At 42.6% G+C, this 13,868-nt stretch overlaps 1 protein-coding gene across 3 annotated transcripts in view; it reads left to right on the top strand.

The window, feature by feature from the left end:
- LOC118362223 (CD151 antigen-like) overlaps positions 1-13,868 on the top strand; it is a 147,503-nt gene that overhangs the window by 14,950 nt on the left and 118,685 nt on the right. For all 3 annotated transcript variants that reach the window (XM_052479236.1, XM_052479237.1, XM_052479243.1), the window contains exon 3: positions 9,802-9,993. In XM_052479236.1, coding sequence (XP_052335196.1) covers positions 9,802-9,993 — 192 coding nt within the window. The remainder of the gene's footprint in view (positions 1-9,801; positions 9,994-13,868) is intronic.

Raw genomic sequence — 13,868 nt, forward strand, 5'->3', positions numbered from 1 at the left:
AATGGGACACTGTGAAGTCCATGGAGAACCACCGATAAATCCATGATTATCGAAAACCTCAACAAGCATTTCTCAACGGCTGGCCATGCCTTCCGCCTGGCTACTCTAACCTCGGCCAACAGCTCCCCCCCGCAGCTACTCGCCCAAGCCTCTCCAGGTTCTCCTTTACCCAAATCCAGATAGCAGATGTTCTGAAAGAGCTGCAAAACCTGGACCCGTACAAATCAGCTGGGCTTGACAATCTGGACCCTCTATTTCTGAAACTATCCGCCGCCATTGTCGCAACCCCTATTACCAGCCTGTTCAACCTCTCTTTCATATCGTCTGAGATCCCCAAGGATTGGAAAGCTGCCGCAGTCATCCCCCTCTTCAAAGGGGGAGACACCCTGGACCCACACTGTTACAGACCTATATCCATCCTGCCCTGCCTATCTAAGGTCTTCAAAAGCCAAGTCAACAAACAGATCACTGACCATCTCGAATCCCACCGTACCTTCTTCGCTGTGCAATCTGGTTTCTGAGCCAGTCACGGGGGCACCTCAGCCACGCTCAAGGTACTAAACGATATCATAACCACTATCGATAAGAGACAGTACTGTGCAGCCGTCTTCATCGACCTGGCCAAGGCTTTCGACTCTGTCAATCAACATATTCTTATCAGCAGACTCAGGAGCCTCGGTTTTTCTAATGACTGCCTTGCCTGGTTCACCAACTACTTTGCAGACAGTTCAGTGTGTCAAATCGGAGGGCATGTTGTCTGGTCCTCTGGCAGTCTCTATGGGGGTGCCACAGGGTTCAATTCTCGGGCCGACTATTTTCTCTGTATATATCAATGATGTTGCTCTTGCTGCGGGCGATTCCCTGATCCACCTCTACGCAGACGACACCATTCTGTATACTTCTGGCCCTTCCTTGGACACCTCAAAACAAGCTTCGATGCCATACAACACTCCCTCCGTGGCCTCCATCTGCTCTCAACCGTTCGCTGCCTGCACCCGCACGCCCGACTAGCATCACAGTGCCATCCGTTTTGTTACTAAAGCACCTTATACCACCCACCACTGTGACCTGTATGCTCTAGTCGGCTGGCCCTCGCTACATATTCGTCGCCAGACCCACTCCAGCAGGTGTATCTCACTGATCATCCCTAAAGCCAACACCTCATTTGGCCACCTTTCGTTACAGTTCTCTGCTGCCTGTGACTGGAACGAATTGCAAAAATCGCTGAAGTTGGAGACTTTTATCTCCCTCACCAATTTCAAACATCTGCTATCTGAGCAGCTAACCGATCGCTGCAGGTGTACATGGTCTATCGGTAATTAGCCCACCCAATTTTACCTACCTCATCCCCATACTGTTTATATTTATTTACTTTTCTGCTCTTTTGCACACCAATACCTCTACCTGTACATGACCATCTGCTCATTTATCACTCCAGTGTTAATCTGCAAAATTGTAATTATTTGCCTACCTCCTCATGCCTTTTGCACACAATGTATATAGACTCTCTTTTTTTCTACTGTGTTATTGACTTGTTAATTGTTTACGCCATGTGTAACTCTGTGTTGTCTGTTCACACTGCTATGCTTTATCTTGGCCAGGTCGCAGTTGCAAATGAGAACTTGTTCTCAACTAGCCTACCTGGTTAAATAAAGGTGAAATAAAAAAATAATAAATGGATATAGGTCAAATAGATTAGGATCAGCGTTCACCCTCTCCATCCACCAGGGCATGCTGAGAATAATGTCAACATCTTTGGTACACAACTTCTTTACACATGTCACAATCGATCCATAATACATTAATTGCGCCACTCATATAACAGATCTTTATTGTAAAGGGTTTTAACACTGTTTCCCATGCTTGTTCAATGAACCATAAACAATTAATGTTTATATTTTTTTTAACCTTTTATTTAACTGGGCAAGTCAGTTAAGAACAAATTCTTATTTTCAATGACGGCCTAGGAACAGTGGGTTATAACTGCCTGTTCAGGGGCAGAACGACAGATTTGTACCTTGTCAGCTCGGGGGTTTAAACTTGCAACCTTCCAGTTACTAGTCCAACGCTCTAACCACTAGGCTACCCTGCCACCATGCACCTATGGAACGGACATTAAGACACTAACAGCTAACAGACGGTAGGCAATTAAGGTCACAGTTATGAAAACGTAGGACACTAAAGAGGCCTTTCTACTGACTCTGAAAACCCCCAAAAGAAAGATGCCCAGGGTCCTTGCTCATCTGCGTGAACATGCCTTAGGCATGCTGCATGGAGGCATGAGGACTGTAGATGTGGCCAGGGAAATAAATTGCAATGTCCGTACTGTGAGATGCCTAAGACAGCGCTACAGGGAGACAGGGCGGACAGGTGATCGTCCTCGCAGTGGCAGACCACGTGTAACAACACCTGCAAAGTATCGGTACATCTGAACATCACACCTGCGGGACAGGTACTGGATGGCAACAACAACTGCCCGAGTTACACCAGGATCGCACAATCCCTCAATCAGTGCTCAGACTGTCCGCAATAGGCTGAGAGAGGCTGGACTGAGGACGAGTCATGGTTTTGTCTCACCAGGGGTGATGGTTGGATTTGCGTTTATCGTCGAAGGAATGAGAGTTACACCGAGGCCTGTATTCTGGAGCGGGATCAATTTGGAGGTGGAGGGTCCATCATGGTCTGGGGCGGTGTGTCACAGCATCATCGGACTGAGCTTGTTGTCATTGCAGGCAATCTCAACGCTGTGCATTACAAGGAGGACATACTCCTCCCTCGTGTGGTACCCTTCCTGCAAGCTCATCCTGACATGACCCTCCAGAATGACAATGCCACCAGCCGAACTGCTCATTCTGTTCGTGATTTCCTGCAAGACAGGAATGTCTTGAGCCCGGATCTCAAACCCATTGAGCACGTCTGGGTTAAATGTCTGGGACCTGCTGGATCGGAGGGTGAGGGCTAGGGCCATTCCCCCCAGAAATGTCCGGGAACTTGCAGGTGCTTGGGGGAAGAGTGGGGTAACATCTCACAGCAAGAACTGGTAAATCTGGAGGAGATGAACTGCAGTACTTAGTATCTGGTGTGGCTACCAGCTGCATTGACTGTTACTTTTGATTTTGACCCCGCCCCCATTGTTCAGGGACACATTATTCAATTTCTGTTAGTCACATGTCTGTGTCACGTATTCAGTTTGTCTGGAACTAATTCAGTTTGTCTGTTGTTGAATCTTATGTTCAAACAAATTAACGCAGTTGACAGTTTATAATGTACAGAATGTACATTTATATTAACATACAATATATTAATTATAATTATATAATTAATTATAATTCTACTATTTAACTTTCTCATCACGACTAAAATTATAGATCAGTATCTCAATGTATTCTTAGTCTAAATTTCTATAAATTTAGCAGTGTGTAGACTTCCACCCCCTTTCCCCGGGGACTCGGTCTTCTGGCGTCTCTTCAGTGTCTTCTTCAGATAGCTTCACAGTTCAAAGTGGATGGACCATGGTGATAATGTCCCAATTTCAATGTCTCATCTGAGCCGCCACCACCTTTACTACCCATTATGTCTTGTCCATTTGCCAACCAGTATACCAGCGACAAGATAAGTTTTGGAACGGATCTCTCTCCATGCTCACTCCACGTGGACTACTGTCGCACTCCTGGGAGAAAAGGGCGAGAGCAAAGGCATGCTGTGTACAGGTTGCTGGCTTGGACTCAGGTCTCTCGATAGAAGTGGTGCAGGACCATTTCCTCAGCCGGTTAGAGTTTTTTTTGAGGTCCACACGGTTTGGTCAAATGGTCCCTTCCATGCATACCATCTGTAGTTACCTTCGCCATAATCTCGATCAAGACAGATCAGAACAACAATTTTAGTTTAGGCATTACCGTTTCAAGAAATCAAAACAAATGATTTACTGTATGACAAATGATTACTACTACCAATATTCTCAGTGCAAATTTCTAAGACCAATGTCAAAGAAAATAACAACACTGTTGAATTTTCCTTCTCAAATGGGCTTATACTCCCCTATCCCACTGTCGACCTAAGAGCGGAGTAACGGGGTCAGGGAGTTAGAGGCCTAATCCTTAGGGAGAAATCCTGATCATCCAGCAGCTGCAATCTGGTGAGATTTTTTTTGTCTAAACAAAACAAACAAACAATACACTCCTTCATATATCACTCGATACACTTCTATATATCACTCGAGGTGTCAACTTCAATCCAAAAACCTCGAAGGACTGGTAATTCCCCCATTTTGACACATGACTCACAACGTGATTAATGTTTAAAAACCAACACTGCATATCAAATTAGAATTAGTACCATTTAACTCCATAAATATATATTTTTTATACCCATAAATTGATTCAAGGAATAGAAAAATAGACAAGAGACAGGTCTATCCTTTTCTATCCTTTTCGTGGTAATAATCCTACTCAAAACACATCAGATAATGGTGTTCTATTAAGTGGAATGGACACCTAAAGTAAACAATCGGAGATACCCTTTCCGGTAATCTTATTGCCCCGGGAAAAAAATTCAAGCCGTATGGGCTATTTTATTTAAATGTGTTACCCGGACAGAGAAAATCCCATAAGCTTTTATAGTTGAATTGGTCCGGGTACAGAGTCCATGTATAACGTAGTAAATCTTAGGTACTCCACCATTCCATGTGCGTTTTCAATGACTCTCCATCGCCATACTCCCAGTGGACACCAAAAAAACGTTATTTTCCCGGACGCTGCCTGGCCGTTCATGGGAATAATGCTCCACACATGTCCTCAACGGTTCTCGAGACTTCCAGAAATGATAGATAACGCTACATATCGAATCCAAATTTAAATCAACTTATTTTACACATTTCTATATCTTATCTGAACTTCAGATTAACACATCTCCACACTCGCGCAACTCTCATATCACATTCACAAACACAGGACACGCAGGGGAATGAGACGGACAAGAGGAAAAACCAGTTAGCGTTGTTTTCAGATATCAAACCCTGTCTATATGAACAGGGAAACCCATACCATTATCAAAATATTACCTAATTAGTGGTCCCAAAACGGGTGTTGTATCCACACTGGGATATATCGCCTTCTGTGATAACTGCGGTATAGATTCTTACATCTATCTAAATGTGCAAAACTACCTACGGAGTACCCATGTCTCCTATCTAACTATGTAACACGGTCCCAAAAACCCCATCTTACCTCATATTTTCTAAGTACCAGGAATATCAAAACACTCACAAAAACACCTCACAATAGTAACCCAAGGTATAACTGTTTACCTCATTTATCAAAACATTACACATTATAATTTGAACTTCACCAAGCCGAGTGCACTCGCAAGATCACTTGTGCTCTAGTCCCTTGCTCTACAGTCGTGGCCATAAATTTTGAGAATGACACAAATATTAATTTTCCACAAAGTTTGCTGCCTCAGTTTGTATGATGGCAATTTGCATATACTCCAGAATGTTATGAAGAGTGATCAGATGATCGCATTTCAGGCCTGCCACGAAAGGACCAGCTGACATGACTGTGATTCTCTCATTAACACAGGTGTGAGTGTTGACGAGGACCAGGCTGGAGATCACTTTGTCACGCTGATTGAGTTAGAATAACAGACTGGAAGCTTCAAAGGAGGGTTGTGTTTGGAATCATTGTTCTTCCTCTGTCAACCATGGTTACCTGCAAGGAAACTCGTGCTGTCATCATTGTTTTGCACAAAAAGGGCTTCACAGGCAAGGATATTGTTACCAGTAAGATTGCACCTAAATCAACCATTTATCGGCTCATCAAGAACTTCAAGGAGACCGGTTCAATTGTTGCGAAGGAGGCTTCAGGACGCCCAAGAAAGTCCAGCAAGCGCCAGGACCGTCTCCTAAAGTTGATTCAGCTGCGGGATCGGGGCACCACCAGTACAGCGCTTGCTCAGGAATGGCAGCAGGCAGGTGTGAGTGCATCTGCACGCACAGTGAGACTTTTGGAGGGTGGCCTGGTGTCAAGAAGGGCAGCAAAGAAGCCACATGTCTCCAGGAGAAACATCAGGGACAGACTGATATCCTGCAAAAGTTACAGGGATTGGACTGCTGAGGACTGGGGTAAAGTCATTTTCTCTGAATCCCCTTTCTGATTGTTTAGGGCATCCAGAAAAAAGCTTGTCTGGAGAAGACAAGGTGAGCGCTTACCATCAGTCCTGTGTCATGCCAACAGTAAAGCATCCTGAGACCATTCATGTGTGGGGTTGCTTCTCAGCCAAGGGAGTGGGCTCACTCACAATTTTGCCTAAGAACACAGCCATGAATAAAGAATGGTACCAGCACATCCTCCGAGAGCAACTTCTCCCAACCATCCAGGAACAGTTTGATGACGAACAATGCCTTTTCCAGCATGATTGAACACCTTGCCATAAGGCAAAAGTGATAACTAAGTGGCTCGGGGAACAAAACATCTATATTTTAGGTCCATGGCCAGGAAACTTCCCAGGCTATAATTCCATTGAGAACTTGTGGTCAACCCTCAAGAGGCGGGTGGACAAACAAAAACCCACAAATTCTGACAAACTCCAAGCATTGATTATGCAAGAATGGGCTGCCATCAGTCAGGATGTGGCCCAGAAGTTAATTAACAGAATGCCAGAGCAGATTGCAGAGGTCTTGAAAAAGAAGGGTCAACACGGCAAATATTGACTCTTTGCATCAACTTCATGTAATTGTCAAGAATAGCCTTTGACACTTATGAAATGCTTGTAATTCTACTTCAGTATTCCATTGTAACATCTGACAAAAATATCAAGTCATTGAAGCAGCAAACTTTGGAAATTAATATTTGTCGTTCTCAAAACTTTTGGCCACGACTCTACATATTAACCTCACCAGTCCTACTGTGATAAACCCAATATAACGGATACACCTGTTCTGAAAGGCCCTAGAGTCTGCAACACCACAAAGCAAGGGGCACCACCAAGCAGCACTATGAAGACCAAGGAGCTCTCCAAACAGGTCAGGGACAAAGTTGTGGAGAAGTACAGATCAGGGTTGGGTTATAAAAAAATGTCCGAAACATTGAACAACCCAGGGAGCACTGTTAAATCCATTATTAAAAAATGGAAAGAATATGGCACCACAACAAACCTGCCAAGAGGGGCCACCCACCAAAACTCACGGACCAGGCAGGGAGGACATTAATCAGAGAGGCAACAAAGAGACCAAAGATAACCCTGAAGGATCTGCAAAGCTCCACAGCAGAGATTGGAGTATCTGTCCATAGGCCAACTTTAAGCCGTACATTCCAAAGAGCTGGGCTTTACGGAAGAGTGGACAAAAAAAGCCATTGCTTAAAGAAAATAATAAGCAAACACATTTGGTGTTTGCCAGAAGACATGTGGGAGACTCCCCAAACATATGGAAGAAGGTACTCTGGTTAGATGAGATTCTAATTTAGCTTTTTGGCCATGAAGGAAAACGCTATGTCTGGCGCAAACCCAACACCTCTCATCACCCTGAGATCCCCATCCCCACAGTGAAGCATGGTGGTGGCAGCATCATGCTGTGGGGATGTTTTTCATCTGCAGGGACTGGGGAAACTAGTCAGAATGGAAGGAATGATTGATGGCTCTAAATACAATGACATTCTTGAGGGAAACCTGTTTCTGTCTTCCAGAGATTTGAGACTGGGACGGAGGTTCACCTTCCAGCAGGACAATGACCATAAGAATACTTCTAAAGCAACATTCGATTTGTTTAAGGGGAAACATTTAAATGTCTTGGAATGGCCTTGTCAAAGTCCAGACCTCAATCCAATTGAGAATCTGTGGTATGACTTAAATATTGATGTACACCAGCATGTTGGTAGGCATGTTGTGTAAATCAAATGATACATACCCCCGAAAAAGTCCAGGTTGTAAGTCACAAAATAGGAAAAATGCCAAAGGGGGGTGACTACTTTCATAAGCCACTGTAACTCTGATTTAGGTGTTTACATGTCCTAAGAATTCTAAATATTGCTCAGAAAAGCAGGTTTTAATCAGCATATGCTTACTTCGATCATGACCTTATGTGATTTAAGCAGCGTAAGGTGTCTACATGACTAATGCCATAATCAGTTTAATATCAAATGATTAGTGTGCATGTAAACATTTTAGTATTTGAAACTCAAACACACTTTTTCTATAATCCCACAGGCTCTGTATCATCCGCTATTCCTTATATTCCAATGCATCCGACATCATGCAATGCCCACCATGGTATTGGCCAGCTGCTATTTGAGGACTTCTCTGGTTTAGAATCTTATTGCAGAGCCCATTGTACAACAGTTTTTAGAGAATATTTTATTGCAAGTTATGCTATATGTGTAGGCTATGTCATATGTATTGGCTAATATGCAAATGCAGCTGTTATTTAAAACCTCCATTCTAGCAAACAGTGCATTCGGAATGTATTCCGACCCGTTTATCCACTTTTTGTTATGTTACATTTTAGAATAAGCCTTTATTAAATATTTTTCCCCCTCATCAATCTACATACAATACCCCATAATGACTAAGCAAAAACAGGATTTTAGATCTTTCAGCAAATTTATTTCTGGAGAGCACTTCTTTGTATTCTTTCAGCACCTACTGGAGTGCACTTCTTTGTCAACAACCATTCACCATCATTCACACCCTCTAAAGCCTTAGTCCCACCCATCTCTTTTAAGGATTCACATCTGGCTGACCTAACCACAGCAGTCAAGCACCCAAGCTTGACTGCTGTTGGATAGTTTGCTAGCTACTTCCAGACACAAATGAGAGAACAGCTCACTCTGACCATTTTACTCACCCTAGCAGAGCTGGTTAGGCTGTTTTTATGTTATCCAGAGCGTTGGTGACTGCAAATGTGCTGCTGGCAACAATTTAATTACGCTTGTTTAGCCAATGTTTACTGACACTGGCCATATTCAATGGATGTTATGTGTTCGTAAATTCGTCAGTTATTCTGCACTCTGGCACACAGAAGAGGTCCTTCTGTAGCTCAGTTGGTAGAGCATGGCGCTTGTAACGCCAGGGTAGTGGGTTCGATCCCCGGGACCACCCATACGTAGAATGTATGCACACATGACTGTAAGTCGCTTTGGATAAAAGCGTCTGCTAAATGGCATATATTTTTATTTTTTTAAGAGAGTGTTCTCAAATCAGAGTAGATAGCCAGAGTGAATTTACCAGCCACGTCGATCGGCAGTTGTCGCAGTGACATCATGAACATTCTATTTGTATTAAAATGGGTACTTGCATAGTGGAGTCGTTTGTTTAGACATGAACCATAATACCAACTCATAACGTTACTACCCTGCATGAATCTGCAGGTAACTAACCAACCAGGTTCAATGTTAGCTAGCTAACATTAGGCTATAACTAGCTATACAAATGGCTCTGTGATACGAATAATATAACTACACAGATCATACACGTAACTTTAGCTAGCTAGCGAGCCAGCCAGCTAACTTTAGCTAGGTAAGTAATAGTCGTTTTCATTTCAAGTTAAAGTGTACTATCTTAACTGTATACATGGATGGACACTTCTCCCGCTCTGTCACTGATGCCATGGTTGCCCTTAGTTTGAAGATATAATCCGGAGACAGGTGTTTTATACAACAGTTTTCTGTGTGTTCTCTTTTCGACTCCATCTGCATATTTGCAATCAAACGCCAGAATTTTGATTGCACTGATTTCATAACTCAGTCCTCCAGAAAGTGGAGAGCAACACTTATGCAGTTCTACAATGTGATATCTTTGTCCTCCCAGCTGGCAGGGGGCGTGGTGATGGCGGTGGGCATCTGGACGCTGGTGGAGAAGAGCGACTACATCAGCCTGCTCTCCTCCGTGACCTACGCCGCCTCCGCCTACATCCTTATCCTAGCCGGGGCCATCGTCATGGTGACTGGAGTGCTGGGCTGCTGCGCCACCTTCAAGGAGCAGAGGAGGCTGCTGAGAGTGGTGAGTGGTCACCCTCAATTATGCAGACATTTGCATGCGCACACACACACACACACACGTGGGACATGTGGAAATTCTGTCCCAACCGGGACGCAAACTTCCAATCCTCCACACCGTAACACATATAAACGAATATTTGCGGCATGCATAGGATACAACCGGTTTAAAATTCTTACCTTGAGGAGCTCTTTCCCAACAATGTAGTGATAAGAATGATATAGATAATAATCAAGAATATAATAAACACTTAACCTGTTAAGTCGAACCTCTACGTTTTCGAACATTCTGTTAAAAATCGCGCAACATTTCAGCGCCCTGCTACTCAGGCCAGGAATATAGTATATGCATATGATTAGTATGTGTGGATAGAAAACACTCAGACGTTTATAAAACTGGTTAAATCACGGCTGTGACTATAACAGAACGTGCGTTTCATCAAAAAGTGCATGAAAATCTGATCACTGAAAATGGAAATAAATATCCATGCGCGACTTCAAGGAAAAAAGTTAACCGAATTAAATGAGGCCGAGGTTGCAGTGCCTACAGCTTCCACACGTTGTCTAGAGTCTTGTCATTTGATTCAGCTTTGATTCTTGGTCTAACCGAATCAAGGGAATCGATTCCCCCTCCGACCGGATGTTTTGGTCGAGCTCTCTCCAAGACATTTTTCGAGACAGACACCTATAGAATTGACATCTCCTCCTGATGAATTTTATCGCTTATTAACGTGTACTAATACCTAAAGTTGCATTACAAAAGTATTTCGAAGTGTTTTGTGAAAGTTTATCGTCAACTTTTTGAATTTTAAAAAATGACGTTACGTTATGAAACGCTATTTTTTCCGTTTATCACACAGTCTTCATAGATCGATATCTAGGCTATATATGGACCGATTTAATCGAAAAAAAAAAAATACCCAATAGTGATTATGGGACATCTAGGAGTGCCAACAAAGAAGATGGTCAAAGGTAATGCATGTTTTATATTTTATTTGTGCGGTTTGTGTAGCGACGACTATGCTAATTATTTTGTTTACATCCCCTGCGGGTCTTTTGGGGTGTTACATGCTATCAGATAATAGCTTCTCATGCTTTCGCCGAAAAGCATTTTAAAAATCTGACTTGTTGCCTGGATTCACAACGATTGTAGCTTTAATTCAATACCCTGCATGTGTATTTTAATGAACGTTTGAGTTTTAACTAATACTATTAGCATTTAGCGTAGCGCATTTGCATTTCCAGAGCTCTAGATGGGACGCCTGCGTGCCAGGTAGGAGCAAGAGGTTAAGAAACTCAAGGAAACATAAGAATGCAAGTATATACATGTCAGAGCCAGTACCTTATTCAATGTACAGGGAGACTGGGGTGGTTGAGGTAGGTTTATACATAAAAGTGACTGGTAGTAGGATATACATACAGTGGGGCAAAAAAGTATTTAGTCAGCCACCAATTGTGCAAGTTCTCCTACTTAAAAAGATGAGAGGCCTGTAACTTTCATCATAGGTACACTTCAACTATGACAGACAAAATGAGAAAAGAAATCCAGAGAATCACATTGTAGGATTTTTTATGAATTTATTTGCAAATTATGGTGTAAAATAAGTATTTGGTCATCTACAAACAAGCTAGATTTCTGGCTCTCACAGACCTGTAACTTCTTCTTTAAGAGGCTACTCCACTCATTACCTGTATTAATGGCACCTGTTTGAACTTGTTATCAGTATAAAAGACACCTGTCCACAACCTCAAACAGTCACACTCCAAACTCCACTATGGCCAAGACCAAAGAGCTGTCAAAGGACACCAGAAACAAAATTGTAGACCTGCACCAGGCTGGAAAGACTGAATCTGCAATAGGTAAGCAGCTTGGTTTGAAGAAATCAACTGTGGGAGCAATTATTAGGAAATGGAAGACATACAAGACCACTGATAATCTCCCTTGATCTGGGGCTCCACGCAAGATCTCACCCTGTGGGGTCAAAATGATCACAAGAAAAAATCCCAGAACCACACGGAGGGACCTAGTGAATGACCTGCAAAGAGCTGGGACCAAAGTAACAAAGCCTACCATCAGTAACACACTACGCCGCCAGGGACTCAAATCCTGCAGTGCCAGACGTGTCCCCATGATTAAGCCAGTACATGTCCAGGCCCATCTGAAGTTTGCTAGAGAGCATTTGGATGATCCAGAAGAAGATTGGGAGATTGTCATATGATCAGATGAAACCAAAATATAACTTTTTGGTAAAAACTCAACTTGTCCTGTTTGGAGGACAAAGAATGCTGAGTTGCATCCAAAGAACACCATACCTATTGTGAAGCATGGGGGTGGAAACATCATGCTTTGGGGCTGTTTTTCTGCAAAGGGACCAGGACGACTGATCCGTGTAAAGGAAAGAATGAATGGGGCCATGTATCGTGAGATTTTGAGTGAAAACCTCCTTCCATCAGCAAGGGCATTGAAGATGAAGCGTGGCTGGGTCTTTCAGCATGACAATGATCCCAAACACACCGCCTGGGCAACGAAGGAGTGGTTTCGTAAGACGCATTTCAAGGTCCTGGAGTGGCCTAGCCAGTCTCCAGATCTCAACCCCATAGAAAATCTTTGGAGGGAGTTGAAAGTCCGTGTTGCCCAGCAACAGCTCCAAAACAACACTGCTCTAGAGGAGATCTGCATGGAGGAATGGGCCAAAATACCAGCAACAGTATGTGAAAACCTTGTGAAGACTTACAGAAAATGTTTGACATTGTCATTGCCAACAAAGGGTATATAACAAAGTATTGAGAAACTTTTGTTATTGACCAAATACTTATTTTCCACCATAATTTGCAAATAAATTCATTAAAAATCTTTTTCTAATTTTGTCTGTCATAGTTGAAATGTACCTACGATGAAAATTACAGGCCTCTCATCTTTTTAAGTGGTAGAACTTGCACAATTAGTGGCTGACTATTTTTTTGCCCCACTGTATGTTATAATTTTATTGTTTACGATTTATATAATTTTTCTTTCCTGCTACTGAAGAATGCTCTTTGTTGAAACACACACAGCACAACATCTACTCTTGCGTTGGGCATGGTTGGTGAGCTTAGTCTAAGTACTGTGGGGGTGTATCAACCACACACACAATACAAGAGACATACCATACTTAATATATCCTCCGACACATCAACTGCTGGAAAACACACACACACACACAACCCTTTTTATTGTATTATTGTGTTTGTATTTATCTCTCACACGCACACCCCAACCTTTTTTTAAAATTATTATTCCACACACACCTTTTTTATTTGATTATTATCTAAATTGAAAAATACGATTCTGTTGTTTTTTTTGGGGGGTTTCTCACACACACATTTGGATTGTCCTGTTATATATTTGCTTGTGTATTATTTTCCTTTGTACTTTACTCTAAGCAAATAATATATAGATATAAAGTGCCTTCGGAAAGTATTCCAACCCCTTGACTTTTTCCACATTTTGTTACATTACCGCCTTATTCTAAAAAAATACAAATCTACAGCAATCTACACACAACACCCCATAATGACAGAGAACAGGTTTTAAGATTTTTTTGGGGCAAATGAATTAAAAATTAAACACTTTTATTTCCATAAATATTCAGACCGTTTGCTTTGAGACTCGAAATTGAGCTCAGGTGCATCCTGTTCCCATTGATCATCGTTGAGATGTTTCTCCAACTTGATTGGAGTCCACCTGTGGTAAATTCAATTGTTTGGACATTATTTGGAAAGGCACACACCTGTCTATATAAGGTCCAACAGTTGACAGTGCATGTCAGAGCAAAACCCAAGCCATGAGGTCGAAGGAATTGTCCGTAGAGCTCCGAGACAGGATTGTGTCAAGGCACA

This window comes from Oncorhynchus keta, chromosome 2, assembly GCF_023373465.1.
Source record: "Oncorhynchus keta strain PuntledgeMale-10-30-2019 chromosome 2, Oket_V2, whole genome shotgun sequence".
Taxonomy (NCBI): Eukaryota; Metazoa; Chordata; class Actinopteri; order Salmoniformes; family Salmonidae; genus Oncorhynchus; species Oncorhynchus keta.